This window comes from Hypanus sabinus, chromosome 29, assembly GCF_030144855.1.
Source record: "Hypanus sabinus isolate sHypSab1 chromosome 29, sHypSab1.hap1, whole genome shotgun sequence".
Lineage (NCBI taxonomy): Eukaryota > Metazoa > Chordata > Chondrichthyes > Myliobatiformes > Dasyatidae > Hypanus > Hypanus sabinus.
In genome coordinates this window covers 15,175,633-15,202,975 of record NC_082734.1, presented here as the reverse complement: position 1 = coordinate 15,202,975, position 27,343 = coordinate 15,175,633, and the positions used below count along the sequence as shown (strand labels likewise).

Genomic DNA, 27,343 nt, shown 5'->3' with positions numbered 1-27,343 from the left:
ATTCCTCTTCTGTTACTTGGTCAAAATCCTAGAGCATTTTCCTTACTAGTTTCGTGAGCATAACAACACCTCAAGACTGCAGGGGTTCAAGAAGGTAACTCAACATCACTTTCTCAAGAGCAACTAGGGATTGGCAATTAAATGCTAGCTCAGTCTGCAAAGCCCACATCTCTTGAATGAATATAAAACTACAAACCTAAATTAATTAATGTAACTTCATTTAACAGGCAAATGCTAATGGTAAAGATTACAGCTATTTAATATTACAATTTACCTTTGGAAGTCTGTATATTATTTTCTATTGTGAACCGTTGAAGTATCTGGAGAAAGCGAGGTCGAAGCAAGTAAGTAGTAGGAACCATGTTGTCACTTTTCTTCAGGAATGATTTCAAAGTCAGCAATGCCTTTAAAGCTAACTCATTCTCTTCAGTATGGACTATATCCTTATAGAAAAGATACCATATTTTGTATAGTAACATGGAAAATTCATAACCTTTACAAGCAGTCCCTAGGTTACTTAAGGGACATACTGGCACTACATAATCCCCCATATCATCCTTAAGTCAATTTCTCCGTAAGTCAGAAACATCCACTTCTCTTGTATTGCTCTAAGTTAACTTGGTATAATTCTTTCCCTTCTTTGAATACCTTAATACTACCCATAATTAAACTAATGGAATATATACTGCATCTAGTCATTAAGGAATACCATAAAACATTTCATTATTATTTTTGAGACATACTTAAAAATGTATTGGAAAAAGTTTGTATAGCAGGAATTCCCTAAGTCAGCTCACTCACTTGTAACCCAGGGAGTCCCTATATGTGGAAACCCAAATTTTATCTTCATTTTAAAGTTTATCTACTTTGGATCCTTTTTATCAAGCACAGTACCTGTACAATGAAAATAAAAATCAAAAATGCCAACCTTAAAGAAATTCTAATCTGCTTTCTGGAGGGAATTCATTCTGTCCCTTAAGTCTGTTCTTTCATGCACTAATACAAAAAGGCATAACTCAAGATTGAGGACACCTCATTTTCTGTCAAGACAAGTTACAGCCTTCTTTAACATTAAATTCTTCATGTAACTTGCTATTTCTTTCTGCTATCATTATTTTGGTTGTTTTTTATTCTATTCATATAATCTGACATCCAGCATGTTCCATAGACACACTTATTAACAACACATTTTACTGACAAAGAAATTTAATTTGCTTTTAACTGCCTTACCCATTTGGTCTCACCCTGTCAGAGATATACCCTGTGTCCTATCTATCTCCACCAACTCCTCTGCTACTGAAAACTAATTCGTTTTTCTCTCTTTACCATTTCTGATGAAGGGCTCTGGTCATGAATTGTTAACTAGTTGTCTTTCCAGATGATGTATAACTTGCTGTATGTTTTCTGCATTTTTGATTTTATTACATTACAATTTATTTATTTATATAGAGATGCATCATGGAGTAGGCCCTTCCAGCCATTTGAGTCACATTTCACCAGCAACTCCTGATTCAACTCTAGCCTAAGCAATGGGCAATTTACAATGACCAATTGATCTACCAACCAGTACATCTTTGGACTGTGGGAGGAAACTGAAGTGCATGGGGAAATCCCATGCATTCCACAGAGAGGACATGCAGACTCTTTACAAATGATGTAGGAATTGAACTCTGAACTCCAACACCTGAGCTGTAATGACATTGCGCTGACTCTACGCTACAATGGTGTCCCAATCACAACCCTAGATGAATCATATCTACTGGGCTGTGATCAGAGAAAAATCATGAAGAACCACTCTAGTATCCAATAGACATATCTCACCAAGTAGGTTAGGGAAAAGACTATTACTAATGACTTTGTTACTTGTAGATATCAGTAAAAAGAAGCTAACCATATTACATGCAGCAAAATTGATCTCACCTTATCCCTCAACACTACCTCTTTAGTCAAGAAACCACTGTAGCATCTTCACTTCCTGAGGAGATTGAGGCGAATGAGGCTCCCTCAACCCACCCCCATTCTAGCCATTATTTTAACAGGAGCACCATTAAGAGTGTCTTAACCAGCTGCATCACCATCTGGTATGAGAATTGCAAGGAATGTGACAGCCAGACCCTACAAAGTGTTGAAAAGACTGCTGAGGGGATCATTGGGGTCTCTCTTCCATCCATCTGATGTTTATCAAGAGTGCTGCATATGCAGAAGCCTTAGCACTGTCAAAGATCACTCTCACCTGTTCCACAATCTCTTTGAACCACTATCAACATGCAGTAGAGACTGTAACACTAGGACAAGAACTCTTAGGATGGGAAATAACCTCTTTCCCCAGACTGTGAGACCAATAAACTCCGTGCCACCACCCAAGGTTCATCACACATGAAGTGCCAGTAGTGTTCTGATGTTTACTTTTTGACTTGTGTCATAAATGCACCTTGTGATAAATGTCAATCTTGTGGAATGTTTTCTATGATTTATTTATTTGTGACAATATTCATTTATGTGTTGTATGTGAGTTATATGTCTGGTGCTGTGCCCAACGGCCTGGAGGAATGTTGTTTCATTTGGCAGTATATTTTACATGTATACGGTTAAACTTGGTGCATTAAGGAAAACAGTACTTGGATGAATAGTTCCTGAAAGGCTATGTAAATAAGATTATTTCTGACATAGGAAGACATTATTATTTTTCATTATTAACTCATTCAATTAAGCTTAATTTGCCATACAAGACCATAAGACATAGAAACAAATTTAGTCTATTTGGCACATTGAGTCTGCTCTACCATTTGATCACAGCTGATTTATTTTTCCTTTGAACCCCATTTTCCTGTCTTTTCTCTGTAACCTTTGATGCCCTTTCTAATCAAGACCCAACCAACCTTCACTTTAAGTATATCTAGTGATTTGGACCACAGCCATCTGTGGCAATGAACTCCACAGATTCATCCTCTGGCTAAAGAAATTACTCCTCATCTCTGTATAAGCCTTGGGAATTATTACTGCAAATATTAGGGGCAAAATACATAGATAATAAAATTTAGATATTTAACACACATTTTAGGTGGTTTGATAGTTCAACAGTTCCATTTAATATCAGGGAATGTAAACAATTAACAACCTGAAATTCTGGTTCTTCACCGACATCCATGAAAACAGAAGAGTGCCCCAAAGAATAAGTGGCAGTGAAGACATTAGAACCCAACCCCCCTCCCATGCACCAGCAGCAGCAAAGCAACGATCCTCCCCCTCCCCTGCTTACTTCAGCAAAAAAAGCTGTAGCACAGTCTACTCACCAAGCAAGCAATAGCAAAGCCCCCAAGAAAGATCATGATCTGCAGTACCAGAAAAAACAATCGTTCACCTGACAACTCGCCATAACACAGGCTTGCTCTCTCCACCCCACCCCCCACCAAATAAAGGGACAGGGAGGCATCACCCTTTCACAGCGAGAGGGAAGACCAACAAAGACACACACTGGTTTTAGTGATAAAGTCTGCCATGTCACTTTTTCCAAGTTCTCTGACTTGAAAATTGGCAACAAACTCCCTCACCAACGAGAGAAAGAGAGAGAGAGAGAACATGATTCACCAAGTACAAAGCCCCCAATAGCTGATCCACTATTCGTGATGTTCTGATTTCTCTCGCAACGCTTCAGTCGGCAGCACTGGCATAGAACCAGCTTGTTCATTTTCTAGGACGCAGACTTGGGATATCAAAAAATGGCTGCAAAGAACCTAAGTTTGAATGTAGCTCCAGGTCAGGGTCTTCAACAGAACCCCATTTTCCTTGAAAAGGAAAAAGACATTAAAGGTAGAAATTAAGCTGTTTCAGCAGATGAACTTGAAGAAGTCGCTGTCAAGAAGTAGGTGCTAGACAGTACCCCAGTGGCTGTCTCCCTTAACAATAAGTACTCCTGTTTGAGTGCTGTTGGGGGAGACGGCCTACCTAGGGGAAGCAACAGTGGTCGCGCCTCTGGCACAGAGTCCTGGCCCTGTGGCTCAGAAGGGTAGGGAAAGGAAGAGTATGGCAGCAGTGATAGGGGACTCGATAGTTAGGAAGTCAGACAGGACACAGGAAAGAAATACGGATGATAGTTTGCCTCCCAGGTGCCAGGGTCTAGGAAGTTTCTGATTGTGTCCATGGTATCTTGAAGTGAGAAGGAGAACAGCCAGAGGTAGTGGTACATATTGGTACCAATGACATAGGTAGGAAAAGGGAGGAGGTCCTGAAAACAGACGACAGGGAGTTAGGAAGGAAGTTGAGAAGCAGGACCTCAAAGGTAGTAATCTCAGGATTACTGCCTATGCCATGTGACAGTGAGTATAGGAATAGAATGAGGTGGAGGATAAATGTGTGGCTGAGGGATTGGAGCAGGGGGCAGGGATTCAGATTTCTGGATCACTGGGACCTCTTCGGGGCAGATGTGACCTGTACAAAAAGAACAGGTTGCACTTGAATCTGAGGGGGACCATAATATCCTGGCAGAGAGGTTTGCAAAGGCTATTAGGGAGAGTTTAGATTAGAATTGCTGGGGGGTGGGAACCGAGCTGAAGTGACGGAGGAAAGGGAGGTTGGCTCACAAGAAGAGAAAACATGGAGACAGTGCGAAAGGGAGCATAGGCAGGTGATAGAGAAGGGACGCATTCAGACCGATGGTTTGAGATGTGTCTATTTTAATAGACAATAGGTGCAGAAGTAGACCATTCGGCCCCTCGAGTCTGCACCGCCATTCTGAGATCATGGCTGATCATTCACTATCAATACCCAGTCCCTGCCTTGTCCCCATATCCCTTGATTCCCCTATCCATCAGATATCTATCTAGCTCCTTCTTGAAAGCATCCAGAGAATTGGCCTCCACCGTCTTCCGAGGCAGTGCATTCCACACCTCCACAACTCTCTGGGAGAAGAAGTTTTTCCTCAACTCTGTTTTAAATAACTGACCTCTTATTCTCAATCCATGCCCTCTGGTACTGGACTCTCCCAACATCTGGAACATATTTCCTGCCTCAATCCTATCAAATCCTTTAATTATCTTAAATGTTTCAATCAGATCCCCTCTCAATCTCCTCAATTCCAGTGTGTACAAGCCCAATCTCTCCAATCTCTCTGCGTAAGACAGCCCTGCCATCCCAGGAATCAACCTAGTGAATCTACGCTGCACTTCCTCAATTGCCAGAATGTCCTTCCTTAAACCTGGAGACCAAAACTGTACACAATATTCCAGGTGTGGTCTCACCAGGGCCCTGTACAAATGCAAAAGGACATCCTTGCTCTTGTACTCAATTCCCCTTGTAATAAAGGCCAACATTCCATTTGCCCTCTTCACTGCCTGTTGCACTTGCTCATTCACCTTCATTGACTGATGAACTAGGACTCCTAGGTCTCTTTGCATTTCTCTCTTACCTAACTCTACACCGTTCAGACAATTCTCTGCCCTCTTGTTCCTGCTTCCAAAGTGGATAACTTCACATTTATTCACATTGAATGACATCTGCCAAGTATCTTCCCATTCACCCAGCCTATCCAAGTCTCCCTGTGTTCTCCTAACGTCCTCTTCGCATGTCACACTGCCACCCAGTTTAATATCATTAGCAAACTTGCTGATATAGTTTTCAATGCCCTCATCTAAATCGTTGACATAAATCGTAAAGAGCTGTGGTCCCAATACAGAGCCCTGTGGTACCCCACTAGTCACCTCCAGCCAGTCCGAGAAACACCCATTCACTGCTACCCTTTGCTTTCTATCTGCCAACCAGTTTTCTATCCATGTTGAAACCCTGCCCCCAATGCCATGAGCTCTGATTTTACTCACCAATCTCCTATGTGGCACCTTATCGAATGCCTTCTGAAAATCTAGGTACACTACATCCACTGGCTTACCCTCGTCTAACATCCTTGTTACACCCTCAAAAAACTCCAACAGATTAGTCAAGCATGATTTGCCCTTGGTAAATCCATGCTGGCTCGGCCTAATCCTATTACTGCGATCAAGATATGCCACTATTTCGTCCTTAATAATGGACTCAAGCATCTTCCCCACGACTGACGTTAGGCTAACAGGGTGATAGTTCTCCGTTTTCTCCTTCCCTCCCTTCTTGAAAAGTGGGATAACATTAGCCACTCTCCAATCTTCAGGAACTGATCCTGAATCTAAGGAACATTGGAAAATGATTACCAATGCATCTGCAATTTCCTAAGCCACCTCTTTTAGAACCCTCGGATGCAGACCATCTGGACCCTAATGCGAGGAGTATTATGGATAAAGCAGATGAGCTGAGAGCATGGATCAGCATTTAGAGCTAGGATGTTGTGGCCATTACAGAGACTTAGATGGTGCAGGGCCAGAAATGGCTACTTCAAGTGCCTGGCTTGAGATGTTTCAGAAAGGACAGGGAGAGAGGCAAAAGAGGTGGGGGCGTGGCACTGTTGATCAGAGATAGTGTCATGGCTGCAGAAAAGGAGGAAGTCATGGAAGGATTGTCTATGGAGTCTCTGTGGGTGAAAGGAATAGGAAGAGGTCAATAATACTACTGGGTGTTTTTTATAGACCACCCAATAGTAATAGGTACAGTGAGGAGCAGATAGGGAGACAGATTCTACTAAATAATAACAGGGTTGTTGTGGTGGGAGATTTTAATTTCCCAAATATGGATTGGCATCTCCCTAGAGTGAGGGATTTAGAAGGGGTAGAGTTTGTTAGATGTGTTCAGGAAGGTTTCTTGACACAATATGTAGACAAACCTACAAGAGGAGATGCTGTACTTGATCTGGTATTGGGAAATGAACCTGGGTCAGGTGTCAGGTCTCTCAGTGGGAGAGCATTTTGGAGACGGTGATCATAATTCTATCTCCTTTACCAAAGCATTGGAGAGGGATAGGAACAGTCAAGTTAGGGAAATGTTTAATTGGAGTAAGGGGCTATGAGGCTATGTGGCAGGAACTTGGAAGCATAAATTGGAAACAGATGTTCTCAAGGAAATGTACGGTAGAAATGTGGAAAATGTTCAGGGGATATTTGCGTGGGGTCCTGCATAGATACATACCAACGAGACAGGGCAAGGATGGTAGGGTACAGGAACCGCGGTGTACAAAGTCTGTTGTAAATCTAGTCAAGAAGAAGAGCTTACAAAAGGTTTGAAAAAATTAGGCAGTGATAGAGATCTAGAAGATTACAAGGCTAGTAGGAAGGAGCTTGTAAATGAAATTAGGAGAGCCACAAAGGGGCCATGAGAAGGCTTTGGTGGACAGGATTCAGGAAAACCCCAAGGCATTCTACAAGTATGTAAAGAGCAAGGGGATAAGACGTGAGAGGATGGGACCAATCAAGTGTGACAGTGGAAAAGTGTGTATGGAACCAGAGGAGATGGCAGAGGAAGTTAATCAATACTTTGCTTCAGTATTCACTACGGAAAAGGATCTTGGTAATTGTAGGGCTGACTTGCAGTGGACTGAAAAGCTTGAGCATGTAGATATTAAAGAAGAGGATGTGCTGGAGCTTTTGGAAAGCATCAAGTTGGATAAGTCACCGGGACCGGATGGGATGTACCCCAGGCTACTGTAGGGAGCAAGGGAGAAGGCTGCTGAGCCTCTGGCAATTATCTTTGCATCATCAATGAGGTCAGGAAAGGTTCTGGAGGATTGGAGGGTTGCAGATGTTGTTCCCTTATTCAAGAAAGGGAGTAGAGATAGCTCAGGAAGTTATAGACCAGTGAGTCTTACTTCAGTGGTTGGTAAGTTGATGGAGAAGATCCTGAGAGGCAGGATTTACAAACATTTGGAGAGGCATAATATGATTAAGAATAGTCAGCATGGCTTTGTCAAAGGCAGGTCGTGCCATATGAGGCTGATTGAATTTTTTGAGGATGTGACTAAACACATTGATGAAGGTAGAGACATAGATATAGTGGATATGGATTTTAGGAAGGTACTTGATAAGGTACCCCATGCAAGGCTTATTGAGAAAGTAAGGAAGCATGGATCCAAGGGGACATTGTTTTGTGGATCCAGAACTGGCTTGCCCACAGAAGATAAAGAGTGGTTGTAGAAGTGTCATATTCTGCATGGAGGCCGGTGACCAGTGATGTGCTGCAGGGATATGTTTTGGGACCCCCTACTCTTTGTGATTTTTATAAACGACCTGGATGAGGAAGTGGAGGGAATGGGTTAGTAAATTTGCTGATGACACAAAGGTTGGGGATGTTGTGAATAGTGTGGAGGGCTGTTAGAGGTTACAGTGGGATATTGATAGTATGCAAAACTGTGTTGAGATGCGGCAGATGGAGTTCAACCCAGGTAAGTGTGAGGTGGTTCATTTTGGTAGGTCAAATATGATGGCAGAATATACTGTAAATGTTAAGAGTCTTGGAGGTGTGGAGGATCAGAGGGATCTTGGGGTCTGAGTCCATAGGACACTCAAAGCTGTTACGTAGGTTGACTCTGTGGTCAAGAGGCATACGGTGCATGGGCCTTCATCAACCATGGGATTGAGTTTAAGAGCCAAGAGGTAATATTGCAACTATATAGGACCCTGGTCAGACCCCACTTGGAGTACTGTGCTCAATTCTGGTCGCCTCACTACAGGAAGGATGTAGAAACCATAGAAAGGGTGCAGAGATTATTTACAAGGATGTTGCCAGGATTGGGTAGCATACCTTATGAGAACTCTGCCTTTTCTCCTTGGAGCGACAGAGGATGAGAGGTGACCTGATGGAGGTGTACAAGATAATGAGAGGCATTGATTGTGTGGATAGTCAGAGGCTTTTTCCAGGGCTGAAATGGCTAGCACAAAAGGGCATAGTTTTAAGGTGCTTGGAAGTAGGTGTGCAGAGGAGATGTCAGGGGTGTTTTTTTTACGCAGAGAGTGGTGAGTGCGTGGAATGAACTGCCGCCAGCAGTGGTGGAGGCAGAAACGATAGGGTCTTTTAAGAGACTCTTGGATGGACACATGGAGCTTAGAAAAATAGAGGGCTATGGGTAACCCTTGGTAATTTCTAAGGTAAGAACATGTTCAGCACAGCTTTGTGGGCTAAGGGCCTGTATTGCGGTGTAGGTTTTCTATGTTTCTAACTGACATTGTGTGGCTTTTGCTTGTGCTTCAATGGAAGTTGATGCACAAGTCTTCAGGTGCTGCATAATGTAGATGTCTACAAATATGCTAATCAGCTATCCACAATTTTTACACTGGGAAGGGATGAGCTTCAAGCTCTGAGCAAACTGTGTTGAATTAGAACATGTATCAGCACAGTATAGGCTCTTCAGCCCATGATATTGTGTTGATCTTTTAATTTACTCTAAGATCAATCTAAGCTTTTCCTCCTACATAATCTTGCATTGTTCTATCATCCATGTGCCTATCTAAATTAGTGGTGGATTACTCTATGCTCCTGACAGTCTATGCAAACTTTTTGGCAGGCCTGTCAATGGATCTTGAATAAACATCTGATTGGATACATCGCAGTTCTTCTAGCCTGACCAAGTTATAATTTTGAAAACTTAAAGTAAAAAGGCAAAATAATTAAGTCTAGTTAAGTGGAAGAAGGAAGTTTAAGCATAGCTGCATGCTTACACCAGCATAAATTAGAAGAAATTACATCTGCCTCCATTACCTCCTCTGGCAGCTTATTCCAAATATTTACCACTCTCTAAGTGTAAAGCTTACCCCTCAGATTAGGAACAGCAAATATCATCATTTTGGTAGCTTCAGACCTACTGTTAGGTAAAGACTCAGTAATCTGAATTATGATGGCATCATCATTTATATTAGGAATTGGCGTCTTGCATGTATGTAATTCATGCATTTTTACAAACTTGTAGTGAATTACTTAAATGAACAAGAATGCTTAATCAAAAATATATTTACAGTATTACTCCAAATACACAATGCTCCTCCCTGCTTAGCTATAAACTCCAACTCAATATAAATGCACCTCAACTATATAATTACTATACAAATGTCCACAGCATGGGAAATTTTAAATTGTGCCATTCAGGCCTGAAGATTTAATTGCTTGGAGGCTTTGTTACAATGTGGGATTACATCTTTCCTGACAAGAAGGATAACTCCACCTGGCAAGTGAGACTTGTGGCTGTGGAACAATCTCAGGTTCTGGGGGTTTCCTCCATGGTGGTTTTAAGAATTGATTCTGAGACTGCATGGAGTCATTCTGACAGCTCTGGCACCCTTTGTTCTCCAACAATTGACTCTGTTCTCCTCAAATGATCGATGTGTTGTCTTCAGATGATTATTAGATACAGTCTCCACTATGTAGAAGAATGATCCAGTTCTGTCATTAATCTTCCTGAGTCCACACTTTTGATCACCTCTGTAGTCCCTTACCAGGACCGCTTGTCCAGGAGTGAAACATCGAACCTCCTTGTTTGAGGTGCCTTCAATTTGTCTCAGCTGTTTGTCCTGCATGCTCCTTCTGAGCTTGAAAAAAGACAACAGTGGTTGATGATTGGTAATGAGGGTAAACTCTCCCATACAAGTACTGGTTGAAAAGTTTACACCACAAACCAGTCTCAGGGCCTCTCTGTCAAATTAATTTGTGTGTAATCTTTCTCTGCAGCAGTAGGGGAACATGATGCAAAGGCTATGGAATGTTCACTTCCATCACTCATAACATGTTACATGACTGCTTCTATACCGTAAGGTGAGGCCTCAAAGGCAAATTTCACTGGATGATATGGATAATGTGTGAGTGCAGTGCCTGACATCACCATTTCCTTTACCTTTCTGAAAGCCACCTCACAATGCTTTATCCATTGCCATTTCTTCCCAATCTGTAGTAATGAGTTCAAGGGGTGTAGCACAGCAGCCAGCTTTGGCAGGAACCTGTCCTAGTAATTGACAAATCCTAAAAACGACCGCTACTGTGACACATCCTTTGGCCTTGGGGCACCACCACTGCTTGAATTTTCTCAGCACACTTAATGTGCATTAATAATGTGATCACAATAGGTGATACTTGGTATAAAGAATTTAAACTTGTTGCGTCATGCTCTGAGGTATCAAAGGCTTTACTGAAGTTAGCTTGATGTGTGCGCTGTGCAAGGCAGCAGCATGTTACAGTAGCTCCTTGTGTTTGTTTGTCTTAATATTATTTATAGTGTTTCTTTCATTTGTTTTTGAACTGGCTAGCAACACTACAAAATAACATTATTCTGTTTTAAAACATTTTCATCATCCTTCTGGCTCTCAGGATACTTTATTCTGAGTGCTGTGACTACAGTAGTAGAGGCAATATTGTTTGTGTGAGGGAGCAGCCAGGAAGCAGACCTTGTTTGCTTAACAGAACCTCAATATTATGGATCAGCTGAGATGGAGATACCAAGGCTGCAGATCGGGTAAAAAAGCAGCACAACAAGAGAAGGAGATATAAACCGTTTATCATTAAGGGGAACACAAGATCGCTGGCAAATAAAATGGAGGAATCAGCAATACTCACGAGAACACAGAACAACTACCGGGAATGCAGCATTATGAGTTTCATCAAGACATGGCTAAACAAGCAAATCCTAGATTCCAACACCATTGTGAATGGGTTTTCAATGCTATGAGCAGACAGAGTTAACCTACAGTGAGGTAAGAGGAAGGCAGGTGGGCTTGCAGTGCTTGTGAACAACAGATGGTGCAACCCCAGTCACATTTCTGTGCAAGAATGAATCTGCAGTCTGGACAATGAACTGCTTGCTGTGAGTTTGTGTCCGCATCATCTACCACTCAAGTTCAGCCACTCCATATTCCTCGTTGTTTACATTCCACCTTCCCGACTTAGTCCCAGTGCTGCATATGACGTCATACACAATACCACTGGGAGACTCCAGACTCAGCACCCCAATGCGTTCACTGCCACCTCAGGATACTTTGACCTTGTTCCTCTCTCAACAACCCTACCCACTTTGAAGATCAGATCACAACCTGGTTCACCTCATGCCCTTGTATAAGCCCTAAATTACAGCAACAGCTAGTTACCACCAAGACAGTAAAGAGATAGTCTCCAAAGGCCATCGAGGCCTTAAAGGGCTGCTTTAAGGTTACTGACTGGAATGTGCTTTGTAAACTATATAGGGAAGACATTAACGAACTTACTGATTGCATCACTGGCTACATCAACTTCTGTGTGGGCATGCAATACCATCAAAGATTGTTTGCTGCTTCCCTAACAAACCATGGGTCACCAGTGATCTGAAGGCTCTTCTCAACCACAAAAAAGAGAGCCTCTAGATCAAGAGATGGAAGAATTGACACATGTGCAGAGGGAGCTAAAGGAGAAGACCAAGTTGGCTAAAGAGGAATACAAGAGAGCTAGAGAACAAGCTTGGGCAGAGTAGCACACAGGAGGTGTGGAGAGGCATGAGGAACATTATTAGCCTCAATTAGCCGAGCTTGGAATGCAGCTGTGAATGGGCTAATGAGTTAAATCAATTTTTCAATAGGTTTGACAATCGCCCTCCTGTTCACAGTTTTCTCAGCACACCAGCCCAGGTGCCAAGGCACCCAATGCTCCCTCAGCACCAACACCTCTCCTCCTTCTGTCCACCAAGTGGATGAACAACATAGGCTACCACTATCTACGCTACTCCTTCCCCTGCTCCTACCATCTACACCTCCACATACCAACTGCTACTGTCCTAAACTTCACCTCTCCCAGCCCCCACCCTCCACTAACTCCCCAGTCATCATAGACTCACCTTCACTACTGAGCAGATGAGAAGGGCTATGGGGAAACTCAGACATGGCAAAGCTTTGGGACCGGATGGTGTGAACCTCAAAGTCCTGAAGGAATGTGTTGAGCAGCTGCGTGGAGTTCTCCAGCACATTTTCAGTCTGAGTCACAGCCTGGAAAGGGTCTCGACTGTGTGGAAAATATCATGTGTATTCAAGAGGGACAACCAGAAGTCTTGAATGACTACCGTCAAGTGGCCCTGACCTCACACAGACCCTAGAGTCTGGTCCTGGTTCACCTCCAACCCCTGGTCAGAACAGCCTTTGATCCCCTGCAGTTTGCCAACCAGGAACACATTGGAGTCAATGATGCATTCATCTACCTGCTGAACAGAGCCTACTCCCATTTGGATAAGTAGGACAGCAATGTGAGGATCATATTTTTAAAAATTTTTCTAGTGGCATCAATACAATACAACCCTCATCCCTGGGGCAAAACCTCTGTACAATGCACATTGCACTTCCATTGTATCCTGGGTAATGGACTACAGGTATCTGACTAGTAGACCACAGTTTGCTTCAGAGTAGGCTTCAGTGCTGTGTGTCGGATATGGCAATAAGCAACACTAGGGTCCCACAGGAGACTGTATTGGCTCCCTTCCTGTTTATCCTGTCGGACTTTAGATACAACACTGAGTCATGTCATCTGCAGAAGTTTTCTGATGACTCAGCAAAAGCTGGGTGTATAACGGGAGGACAGGAGGATTAATACAGGGCCCTGGTGAAGGACTTTGTCAAATGGTGCAAGCTGAATTCCCTGCAGCTCAAACCAATAAGTCAAAGGAGATGATGATGGACTTTATGAAGACCAAGCCTGCACTACTCCCTCGTACTACTGATTGTGAGGATGTGGACATGGTAAGGGCCTACAAGTACCTGGGGGTGCACCTGGATGACTTCGAGTGGAGCACCAACATAAATGTTGTATAAGAATGGCCAGAGTTGCCTCTACTTCCTGAGGAGATTGAGGTCCTTGAAGTATGCAAGCCTCTCCTTCACACGTTCTACCAGTCTGTTGTCTCTAGTACAATCTTCTATGCAGTGGTGTGCTGGAGCAATGGCATCAACATGGGAGGTACCACCAGGCTCAATAAATTGATTAGAAAGGCTGGCTCTGTTATATGAGCTGGACATACTGAAGGCTGTGGTAGAGCAAAGGAGTGGAAAATCCTAGCAATTCTGGACAATGTTTCTCACTGTCTGCATGCCACCTTGGTCGAACAGAGGAGTATTTTCAGTGATAGACTAAGACAACTGTGCTGCTACAGAGCACTATATAAGGTCATTCTAACTCTTGGCCATTAGACTCTAAAATGAGTTAAGCTATAGCTGGGGAAGTGATGACCTCTTCCTGTTAAGTGTTTTTAACCTCTGTTTAAGCTCCGTTTAACTCTCTTTACCACACTGCTATCACCGACACCCTGTGCAATGCTACCATCACTTCTTATCTGGACTGTGTGAGTGCAATCATTACTGTATAATACAGTAATTCTTGCACTACCATCTTGACAGCATGAACTTGGAAATCTTGTAATCTTTGACTTGTAAATTTTGTAATCTTATTTTTGAGGTAACTTTTTAAATTCTTTCTTCTCTTCTAATATTTGTATATTTGTGCACTTGTAATGCAACTGTGACACTGTACTTTCCTTTGCAATCAATTTAAGGTATCTATTTAATCTTTTTAACACTGTCATGAGATTTTGGAGATAACCTTGTCATCCTTACCTGCAACAATGATGTCATCCAGGTTACACTGAGTGCCTGGAAAATCTTGCAGTACCTGGTCCTTAGCTTTATGCCAGAGTGCAATTGATGCTCCAAAAATAAGTATTATATCGATAAAACCCTTTATGAGCGTTAATGGTGAGAAACACTTGGGATTCTTCCTCCATCTCCATCTGCGGGTAGGTCTCAGGTAAGTCCACTTTGCTGAAATGTTTCCATTCAGAAAGGTTTGCAAAGATATCCTCTATTCTGGGCAGAGTATTGATCTACTTTCAGTACTAGGTTGACAGTGACCTTAGAATCACCAGACCTTGACAGACCCATTCTTCTTGGCCATTGATACCACTAGCATAGAAGGATGAGAGGGGACCTGATTGAGACATATAAGATTATTAAGGGATTGGACACGCTGGAGGCAGGAAGCATGTTCCCGTTGATGGGTGAGTCCAGAACTAGACGCCACAGTTTAAGAATAAGGGGTAGGCCATTTAGAACTGAGATGCGGAAAAACTTTTTCACCCAGAAAGTGGTGGATATGTGGAATGCTCTGCCCCAGAAGGCAGTGGAGGCCAAGTCTCTGGATGCATTCAAGAGAGAATTAGATAGAGCTCTTATAGATAGCGGGGTCAAGGGATATGGGGAGAGGGCAGGAATGGGCTACTGATTGTGTATGATCAGCCATGATCACAGTGAATGGTGGTGCTGGCTAGAAGGGCCGAATGGCCTACTCCTGCACCTATTGTCTATTGTCATTGACAATGGGCTTCACTCAGACTTGAAAAGAATATCTTCAGCCTCCATTCCCAGGTGCTCCTAACTCTTTCCATGGATGAGGAGTGTACGTGCAGTGAGGAGTGGTCAGCCTGCACCTTCCTAAAGTCCACAATCATCCCTTTGGTCTTGTCTATATTGAGACTGAATTTGTTTTGTTAACACCATTCTACCAGCTGTTCTACCACCTCTCTGTACCCTATCTCATTGTCATTGTTGATGAGGCCAACCATTGTTATGTCATCAGTGAACTTGATGATTTGTTTTGAACTGGATCTAGTAGTGCAGTCAGCAGCGTGAACACAGCCCAGGGTGGGGGTGGGGGGCATCTGTGTTCTGTGTGATTGAGCAAAAGATGTTTCTGCCAACATGGACTGACTGTAGCCTTTCTCTCAAGAAGTCCAGGATCCAGTTACCAAGGAAGACATTGAGACCCAAAGAAGACAGTTTACCCACCAGCTTCTAAGAGATGATTGTATGAAACACCCAACTGAAGTCGATAAATGGCATCCTGGTATATGAGGCACCATTTGCCAGGTGGAATAGGACAGAGTGCAGTGTAGAAGCTCTGTCGTACATAGTATTTTTAAATGGTACCACTCAAGATTAGAGCCTAGAAATTGAACTGTACAATGCTTGTAGGTTAGTATGATGAAACTCAATTTTGACTTTATCCCAAGAGGAACATGCTTAAGATCATAACCAAATAAAATAGTCAATTGGGAAATTGGACTAAGCACCTAATGTGTCATTTAAGTTGGTATACCTGATCTATTCCTGGCACGAGGTACGCAACAAATGAAGTAATTAGCCATGCAACTGTTTTCTGCCTATACCAACATAAATCCAATGTTCCACATTATTATCAAGTTTTTTTTTTACATCCTCAGTGGAAAGTGTGCTCGATTTTCTCATTTTAAAAAATCTTTCTCTTTTCCCCTCTGTTGATAATCAGGAGACCTGAAAGGGCATCTTCAGAAGCGGACACAATTGCTTCAAAGCCTTCCAAGTTCCACAGATGGTGTTACAATTGAAAGAGAGTCATTTTTCCAACATTTGTGCTGTGAATGTTGCCACTGACCACGCTCTATTACTGAGGATATCAACATAACCATGGCTAGCCACTCAAAATAAGTCAAGGACATCAGAGCAGAAGGCAAAGACGTGACTATATCACAAGGATCTGCACCCTCGGATTAGAAACAATATTTTGCTAGATCCTGCCACTAAGCAATTTATTTGTAGTCTTCAATTCACTAAGACCAATTCTACTGAGAAATGTGGCATTCCAGGGAAAGATAATCGACCATCACATAATTCCTGACTGTCCTCCCAGTGGAGGCCAAGATCATATTAATTCTAAACTTCCTTTCAATGGGGCACAATTCATTAAGCTGTTGACAAACTATGATAGGAAGTAACTGCTGCCCACATGAACAAAAGGGGATACCAAAGTCTTGAAGCTTCTGAGGAATTATAGTATTGAACACTAACCTGAAGCATGCCACCTCTAAGAGGTCCACAACCTTGTCACAGGGTTTGGAGGCTTGGTGCCTCAATGGCCCAGGAGCTTTGTTGGCTAGAGTCAGGGCTTTGTGCTTTAGCTCTCAGTAGAATCACCTATGTCAAACAGGTCAAAGAGTAAAGGCCAGACTATGAGTGGTCCACTGTCCTCCAGGGCTAACAACCCTGACTGGTCAAAATAAATGTTACAGAAACAGCATTGAAGAATTCTTCTTTATCTGAGTGCAACAGCATGGACAGACAGAGATGGAGGACCTTCGCTGCTGCCCTAAATGCCAGCAATATAACAGGCAGTAAGTAAGTGAAGCTTACCAACAACCATTATTTCAAGATTCATGTCATCAGCTGAATTAACTGACAGACCCTACCCTGGCTTATAGATTTCTTCACTCTTCACCTTGGAGTCAGAATTTGGCTTATCCAAGCAGATCCTTCTCATTAAGAAAAAATATGAGTGAAAGAGACATTGCATGCCTTTGCTCCTGCAGAACAGACAATTTATTGCATGCTCTATCTCTGCTACTGGAGGAGATTGACTTGGCCATGCATGGCACTCCTTGTTCTTGCAGAAAATCAGTTTTCTGACATGCTGCATCACTCTGCTCATACAGAAGAATCAGCTGTTGAAATGTAATTCTCTCTGCTCCTGGAGAACTAACAAATAGGATCTCTGCATCCACCAGTAACAGCAATTTCCTTATGTAGATTATTAATGCTCCATGGTGGCAAATCACGATTCCTTTAGAAACCCCACATTGCAGAGATTAACCTCTAGCCAGATTAGCTTGAGACTGCATAGAGGCAGAAAAGTAGTCTCTGCCTTAGCAGTAACATTAAATAATAGGGGCATCATCAAGCCCAATTATATTCAGATAGTGAACCTGTTGCAGAACTTTAGCAACACAGATTTGATTCTGAGCTCCGGTGCTCTGTACGCAGAATTTGCACATTTTCTTGCCTTGCCCGGTTTCATCCCTCTCCCTATAGACATACTGGCTGTTAAATTAATTGGTTGATACACTTTAACCTTTAATGTAAATACCTGATGGGAGAATCATAAGGATATTAATGTGCATGTGTGAGAATAGGCTATGGGAAACAGGCGAATGGGATTGCTCTGACAGCCAGTATCTATGTGCTGCCTTCTTCTAAGTCGTAAAAAAATTAAGTCCTCATAAGGAAATTCACAAAGCCTCCAGAGTGAAAGTCATTATCTCCTGGCTACGATAGAACATCTTGTGAGAATACGGAGATTACAGTCTTTTGTGCTTCTTGTCATTTCATGCACTTAGTTGAGCTGGCTTGACAACATGGTACCCATCTGTATGTTTCTGTATCAACCTTGCCATTAAAGGACCACTATCATGGCCCTATAGGTGTTCTTTGCTGGGAATGAATGTACTTCTACCACTGCTGAAGGTACTCATGTGGTTAAACAAGTACTACTCACCCCACCTCACCTCCTTACTTCTTCACATATCAAAATACTTACTGAATAACCTTCTCAAGTTTTTTCCCAACTACTGGGAGACCCAAGTTACTAGAATCTGAGCAAAAACCAAATTTCAGGAGAAACTCAGCAGGTCAGGCAGCATTTGTGGGGTGGGGAGCGAATTGTTGACATTTCAAGTGATAAGTAAAGACACAAATGCTACCAGAGCAGGAATCTGATAAGTGAGGAAGGTGAAAATGGGAACCATTACATGTGAGAAGGAAGGCAGATTGAACAAGATGGGGTAGGGATTCTGGTTGATGAAATGTGTGGCTAGTACTTGGATTAAATCAAGAGGAAGAGTGAAAATGGTTGATTGGGGGGTGGTATGTGAAAGTTCGAAGTAAATTTAGTATCAAAGTACTTATGTCACCATATATAACCCTGAGATTCATTTTCTTGTGAATTTTCACCATAAATACAAAGAAACAAAAAAAGCAAAATAATAATAATAAATAAATAGGCAATAAATATCAAGGACATGAGATGAATAACCCTTTAAAGTGAGTCCACAGGTTGTGGGAACAGTTCAGTGATGGGGTGAATGAAGTTAACTGTAGTTATCCCCTACTACCCACAAGCTCCAGCATCCAGCATATAATTCTCCATAACCACTGCCATATTCAATGTGATCCAACCACTAAGCACATCTTTCTTTGGATTCTACAAGGATTACTCTCTCTGTGACTCCCTTGTCCATTCACCCCTCCCTACTGATCTCCCTCCTCCTGGCATTTATCGCTGCAAGTGGGACAAGTGTTAAATGTACCATTTACCTCCTCCCTCACCAGCATTCAGGGTCCCAAACAGTACTGCCAGTTGAGGCAAGACTTCACCACATTTGTGTTGGGATCATAAACTGCATCTGGGGCTCCCAGTGCAGCCTTCTCTACACTGGTGAGATCCAACACAGATTAGGAAACTGCTTTGTTGAGCGCCTTTGCTCCACCTGCAACAGGTGGCCATCCATTTTAATTCTATTTCCCATTCCGACATGTCAGTCCATGGCCTCTTCTATTGCCAATGGAGGAGCAACATCTTATATTCCAGCTTGGTAGCCTTCAACCTGAGAGCAAAAACATCAATTTCTCTAATTTCCAGTAATTTCTCCTCCCTCCTCTGCTCCCTTTTCCCAACACCCATTCTGCTCTCCCTTATCCCATCTCTTTTCCTTACCTGCCTATCATCTCCCTCTACAGTTTTACTGTTTTCTTCTAGAAAGTAATATTGTTATTTACCAGAAGAATTAGGAGGACATTAGGATTTCCTTGGATAACAGTCATCAAGCAATTTGCATCACTCTGGAAGCCAGGAACTAGGTTTTCATACTTGTCAGAGTTGATATCAAAATGTGTAAACCAACACTTCAAGATCCAGTGACCAAATCTGTCTGTCAATTCTGGATAGTGGAAAAAAAACTTCAGAACTAATGGGTGGTTGGTATACACAGAAGAAACTGTGGCTGTGCTCTCCAGGAATTTACAAATGGATTTCAGTGATATCTAAAAAGAGAGGGAAAAGATCTGAATTCTAATAATTATAGTGAGAACTTAGCTTTTTCCAAGTGAAAAGAATTTCTACAAATAAATAGTTCACAACCTGTATCAATTTCTTTGTTCCTCTTTCCTTAAATAGAAATTGCAGTTAATCCTCAGACATCCTACTTTATTGTATAGCCGTAACACTATCATTATCTTTTTTTTTGCTAATGGTTGTCTTTTTGTATTAGGCTAGACAGCTATGTATAAATATAGCATTTCCTGTGCGTCCTTTAAATGTTAGCTACTGCTAATCCATTGTTAAGCATTTTAATGAATTCCCCACAGCCAATTCACTATTCATACTTTGACAGTTTCTTTTGTGCAGCTTTAGAATCTTAGTTTCAGACTGAACTATTTCATCTGCCACCTTAATTAAGGATTCTATTACCTTATGATCTCTTTGAATCTCACATGTTAAGATCATTAACAATTTATTGTTGTCCAATATTCACAGTTCCTTAATTGGCTACTCAATATACTAGCCCCGAAAGCCAACCCATACACATTCTAGGATTTCTTACTCTACAGTATAAATGCTGACTTAGGTGAATGAGTCACTGTAGAAAGTGTGAAGCCATTTTCTTCAGCCTCCAGAAGAAAAAAATCTGATTCCATTTCCCTGTTCTATTGCTGTCTAGGGCCAAACCCAAATTCACCACAAAGAACGCTTAAGTAATATGTTCTTCTCCACCTTTACCATATCCTACCATTTGACTATTTCAAGATATTCTCTGCTGTAACCTCATCTTCTATCCCTGTAAATTTCAGCAGCTCTGCCTAATTTTAATATTTTGAAATCCTTGCTATAAATACCTGTTTCTACAGTGCCTTTTATTTACTTGAGCCTCCTTAATTCCACATGGTTTGACTATCTATTGATCACGGTTCTAAATATCACATTAATTCTGAGAAGAGGTTGGACATACTTGTATTGTTTTCTCTGAAGCTTTGAATGTTGAGTGAAGACCTGATAAAAGTTCATAACATTATGAAAGTAAAGATCAGATAGATCATCAGTGTCTTTGCCCCAGGGTGGAACTGTGAAATACTAGAGGGCACAGGTTGCAGGTGTTTTGGGGGGGATTTTAAAGGGTATGTTTTTTTTCTGTCACACAGAGTAGTAAGTGCTTGTAGTGCACTGCCAGGGAGGCTGGTAGAAGCATATACAATGTTGATGTTAATGAGCACTTATATAGGCACACAAACATGCAAGGAATGGAGGGATATGGATCATATGTTGGTAGATAGATTTAGTTTAACTAGGCATCATGGTTGGAACAGATATTATGGATCAAAGTCTACTCTAGTACCACGCAGTTCTATGTTCCATCACTATTTTCACTCAATATATCTTTTCCAATGCATCTGTGGAGTCCTTTTTACATTTATACACTATAATTACATTTATTGTGTTTTCTGTGCATGTGTCAGAGAACATACTGCCACAAATAAAAACTGACATACTCAATAAATTCATGACTTTAACCCAACTACATAAGATGCAATTTCTCCCTTAACATTTTATCACTTTGCTATTTAGCTTTTAAAAAAAATTTGGTTCTGTTACATGGAAATGTGCAACTTAATGCTAAAACACCAGAAGAATCAATTTTACTCACAATACAAAAAATACATCTATGTTTACCAAATCTAGCTTGTTGCACTTTTCTTGGCATATAGACAACAGATAGACTGCAGCTCTAAGCACAAAAGATGGAAGTGAATGTCCTTGATTGAAAGATGTGCGTAAAAAGCTACTGATGGCTTTGAATAAAGGACCTTCTGAAAAAAGCCTGAGGAAACAAAAAACAAGTGAACTACTTCATATGTATGATCTTCAAATGTGTTTAGCCTGACACAGAACTAACAGAAAGTCATAATCATTATAATTCAATTCCAGTATTAAAGCATCTAACTTAGTAACTTTTTTGTTAAAAACAAAAAAACTATCCAACCATTAAATTTATATACCAACATTCACATAGCCAAATTTTATAATCTAAATGTTAAAAGGCAAATAAAAAGTTTCTTGTATTAGCAGTTAAGACCACTAAGAAGTATACTCCATACCTATAATTCCAAAGCCTCTGAACAAAGCTTTAGAAATAAGATAGGGGAAAGATAAATCTCTATGTATAGACTACGAAAATGTCAGAAAGCAATTTAGTTGAGTTACTCCTAAGCAACTCCCATTATACAATAGGTAAGGATATTGATTATCTATTTTTGTATATATGTCTCATTTATAATTGCACACCTCCTATTCAATGCAGTACTTTGCATAATCTTTTTATATTAATGTTCATCACCTTAACAGCTGTATCAATATTTATAATGTAAATCTATACATTAAATACTTCGGAATAGAAATACAATACAGCACAATAGCACAGCTTATTTACAATAAGTAGTTATTAGTCATAGGTTTATTTGTCTTTTGTTCTTTAGCTGTATAGTTTGTCTTTCGCAAACTTCTAAAGACCTGCAGTTTAGGGATCTGCAGTTTTCCCTGGTCAAATATGTAACCATGGTTGGGTACAATTTGATCCAATTTCAGACAGTTGCTGGGATGAATCCAGCAACAGTTTGTAGTAAAGATTGAATATTATATTATTGGTTTTCTTGAAATAATACTGTTCATCTAGATTTGCAGTCCAGCATTTTAAATACAATTTTAAATATAATGGTGGATTATTGGGCAAGGGGTAGATGATCAGGGAAGGGAAACTGGTAAACGAAAACAGAGAAGTGATTACATCACAAAGATCAAACATATTATCTGCATTTCAGAAGCAGAGCAGAACACTATACTGTACTACTGTTTTATAGTGCCACCAACTGGGATGAACTTATAGGCATTTATTCCACTAGTCACAACTTGTCAAAGATCTCCTTGCATAACATATATTGATGCACTTTTTAAAAAAGTGTTTTATTATCTTTCTGATAATATTCTAACAGTTCTCCTGCAGTGATATCTTACTGAATGACTCAGAGTTTATTGCTTTCACTCTCACTACATTTTTGAATGGAAAGAATATTATGTTTTAATTAATACTAAACATTAGGTTCAATGCAAAATTAGATGGGACAGAAGAAATTACAAAACAAGTTATTTAAATGAAAATAAAATCAAAATTAATATAAACATGTGAAGTAGGCTTCAATGAAAAAGTTAACATTGAAGCTGAAGAGAAGATTTTAGAGTTAAATAAGTCAAATATGTGAGAACATTACATTATTGAAAAATAGGACTGATATCTTTAATTCCAAGAATTGACACATTTTAAGAATCAACTTGAGGCTGAAGTTAAGGGACTTCAGGATCATTTTGCATTTGTAAACTTGTCTTGAATTCCATGGGCTCTAACCTTTTGGATCAGTTTACCAGATGGGAGCTCATCAAAGGCTTTAATAAAGTCCACATGCCCTATATTAAATGCATTGCCTTCGTCAATATACTCTCCTACCTCTTCAAACTTAAATCAAATTGATCAGAGAGAATCGCTCCTAACTAAAAATATGCTGTCTATGAATGTTCTCCGGCTTTCCAGAAACTAATCAAAGTTAGTAAGACTACCTTTGCAGATTAATCCTGTTCTCAGAATGTTTTTCCAACAACTTCCTGGTCACTGAAAAGAAATTCACTCATCTGTAATTTCCTGACCTATTCCTGCTGCAACCCCTACTGGGGCTGAGAGGGATAATAAATCAACCATGATAGAATAGCAAGGCAGACTCAATGGGCTGAATGGCCTAATTCTGCTCCCATGTCTTATGCTCTCCTTCTTGAATAAAGAGTATTACATTTTCTGTCCTCCAGTCATCTGACACCTCATCCATGGTCAGGGTTCACAGTCTGAGATTAACAACTCCTCCCTCGGACTGTCAGATACCCCGAGCCAATAGGCTGGTCCTTGACTTATTTCCACTTGGAATAATTTACTTATTATTATTTAATTATTTATGGTTTTATATTGCTATATTTCTACACTATTCTTGGTTCGTGTGACTAACGAAACCCAATTTCCCTCCGGATCAATAATGTCTGTCTGTCAAAAAATACACTTCATCAGGTCCCAGGGATTTAACCACTTTTAAGCCCAGTATGACATCGAAAGCTTTCTCTCTTACTTTAATGGAAATTTGTTCTAGAATCTCATTGCCTACTCCCTGGATTCTCTAAGTACAACATCCTCCTACAAATAAAAAACATTCACATAAGAACTCACCTAGGTTTTCTGACTCTATGCACAGATTGTTCTTTCAGTACCTAGCAGTCTTACTTTTCCCTGGTTTCTGTTTTACTGTTAAAATACTTCTTAAAATTCTATATGGTTTTCCTTAATTTTATCTGCCAGTGGTATTTTATGCCCACTATTTGCCCTATTTCTTTTTAACTACCTACAAGTTGAAAAAAGATGACCCCCTCCTTGCCCCTTTCCCGCTCTCAGTTCACAACAGAGACCCATATCAGAATCAGGTTTATCATCGGACTTTAGATACAACACTGAGTCATGTCATTTGCAGAAATTCTCTGATGACTCAGCTATAGATGGGTGTATAGAGGGAGAATGGGAGGATGAATACAAGGCCCTTGTGGAGGACTTTGCTAAATGGTGTAAGCTGAATCATTTGCAGCTCAACATTAGTAAGACAAAGACAAAGGAGATGTTGAAGGACTTTAGGAAGGCCAAGGCTACATTGCTCCCTGTTACTACTGATGGTGAGGAGATGGATGTAGTGAGGACCTACAAGTACATGGGGGTGCACCTAGATGACAAACTTGAATGGAGTACCAAGTCTGTGTACAAAAAAGGCCAGAATTGCTTCTACTTCCAAAGGAGACTGCGGTCCTTTGGTGTATACAGGCTTCTCCTTCATATGTTCTACTGATCTGTTGTCGCCAGTAACAACCTTCTATGTGGTGGTGTGCTGGGGTAATGACAACAACATAGGTGATGCCAACAGGCTCAATAAATTGATAAGAAAGACTGGTTCTGTTATAGGGGTCAAACTGGATACACTGGAGGCTGTGGTAGAACAAAGGACCTTATGGAAAATTCTGGACAATGTTTCTCACCCTCTGCATGTCACCTTGGCTGAACAAAGGAGTACTTTTAGTAATAGACTAAGACAACTGCACTGCTCCAAAGAGCACTATACGAGGTCATTCTTGTCCTTGGCCATTACGCTCTATAATGAGTCAATCTATAGCTGGGGAAGTGATGATCCCCTCCTTTAGAACTGTTTTGTAATAACTTATTATTTATTCTTTCTACTTCTCTTCTGATATTTATATCTGTGCACTTGTAATGCTACTGTGACACTGTAATTTCCTTTGGGATCAATAAAGTATCTATTTATCTTGATCTTACCTTTCACCTTTAAATAACTGTTAGCCCTAAACACTGACTTATTGAATTACTACAACATAGTGGACCATGAGAGGCTGCTCCCAATGTACTTTTGTTAGTGGATCAAAGAGTCCTGATGAAGGGTCTCGGCCCGAAATGTTGGCTACTCTTTTCTCACAGATGCTGCCTGACCTGCTGAGTTCTTCCAGCGTTGTGTACATACTTTTGTTAGCCCTGTATTACACTATTAAAATCAGCCTTTCCTCAAATCAGGACAAATTCTAGTCCATCCTTATCCTTTGAATCTTGCAGACCTATTGCCAGATTTTTTCAAAATATGCCAACCACTTGCTCAGGTACATTATTTAAGATTAGATCTAGTACTGTCCTTTCTCTAATGCAACGATCTACAGACTAGCATGGAAAGCTCTCCTTGACACACTAAAAGAGTCTGCCCACTCTAAACCTTTCATACCGAGGTGATCACGGTTAAATGTTCAGATGTTGACATCCTCTGCTATAAACTCAATATTCTTCCACCTGTGATTTGCCTGTAAAACTACTTCTCCGTGAGAATATCACTAATAAAGTAGTTGTGACCTATTTATTTCTAATTGTTGCAATAATGGATGTTAATTAATACTGCAAAGCTCCTCTTATTATGCCTGAAGACTCTATACCCCGGAATGATGTTGCCAATAACACCATTCTTTCAAACATGTCTTTGCATTAATAATAATCTCATATTTCCACATACTCAAAAGGACATTGGAAGTAGTATATTTAAATACTTTTAAGACAGATGTAAATAGATTTTTGATAAGCAAAGGGGATAAAGGTTAACAGAGATAGGCAGGAATGCAGAGTTGAAGTTACAATTCAATTAGTTGTGATCATATTGAATGGTGGAGCAGATTCAAGAGGCCAAATGGCATACTCCTCTTCTAATTGGTATGACAGCCAATAAAAAGATGGAATACTTTTTATTCCCTGTATTAACATTGATAAAGTTATTTCAAAAGCAAGTGAACTATAATTGTGAAGATACTGTATTATTGTAATTTTCCTACAGTTAGAATTAAACACTTCAATTTATGGTTCGTACTCTGCAAGTTTGTGAATTCTTTAGTAAAAACTAACTAATCTTTCTAATTAAGCTATTACCTGTTATCATACATATGGGCCAAGTACAATAATAACAACAGACAATATTGGCGGCTTTGGAGGTCTTCATCTATTCCGATAGTGTCAAAACTTTCTGAAAGCACAGATATTGTATCTAGAAATGTGTAGTTCAGATGTGGAATATACTTCACAAAAAGTGCAGATACGTCATCCAAATCTATGATCAGAAGAAAGTTGAACATAGTTAATTACAATGGCATACCTTGAAGTTTTAATTTTAATTCCATTTAACTTTCTAACATTGAATCATGAACAATTTATGCAGTGGATTAAACAAACTCAGCAAGCAAGTGCAGTAATCTGGCAGCTAAATTTGCATTAAGGTACCTGAATAAAGGAATAAAAATTACTAGCTCAGAATTGGTCCTTTTCTATGCATCTGTAGAAACTGAAGAAGAAATGTAAATAATTTGGCAGTGATACCTGCTATAATTGACGTTTACGTCACTATATAAAAGGGCAAAGTATGAATATGATTGAGGCATTCATGGGTTGTTTTTTATGGAGCCATAATTCAGCATGAGGAAATTAATTCAGGAGATAAATGGAGAAAATTAGAAGTACAGCACAAGAAAGTAAATGAGACAAATTAAGTAAAAATTAATGCATACATTACCCAACTTCCGTATTTACTTCTTTATATACACCAAGTGTTCATAACATCTATTATAACCTATTTAACAAAGCTGAACTAAAATATAATTACAACACAGTGAGGGAGCAAGTAGAGCTGCTGTATCACAGCTCCAGCAACCCGAGTTCAATCCTTAACTCTGGTAATGTCTGTGTAAAGTTTGCACCTTTTCTCTGTGACAGTTGGGTTTCTCCTGGGTGCTCTGGTTTCCTCCCACATCCTAAAGATATCCTATTAGTTAATGGCTACTGTAAGATATTCCATATATAGGTAAGTGGCAAATAAATCATGGGGGATTTGATAGGGGCATGAGGAAGAATAGGTTACAGGGAAATAAATTGGGGAATAGGGTTAATAGAATTGATCTGAAGGCTGGTTAAAAA

The 27,343-nt window shown here is 40.5% G+C and overlaps 1 protein-coding gene across 1 annotated transcript in view; it reads right to left on the bottom strand.

Annotated features, from left to right (window-relative positions):
* Window positions 1–27,343, bottom strand: part of LOC132382739 (meiosis inhibitor protein 1-like) — a 184,750-nt gene that overhangs the window by 13,223 nt on the left and 144,184 nt on the right. Inside the window, exons 21-24 of the mRNA XM_059953189.1 lie at window positions 26,306–26,483; window positions 21,430–21,577; window positions 19,482–19,745; window positions 275–443 (exon numbers count right to left, since the gene is read on the bottom strand). Coding sequence (XP_059809172.1) covers window positions 275–443; window positions 19,482–19,745; window positions 21,430–21,577; window positions 26,306–26,483 — 759 coding nt within the window. The remainder of the gene's footprint in view (window positions 1–274; window positions 444–19,481; window positions 19,746–21,429; window positions 21,578–26,305; window positions 26,484–27,343) is intronic.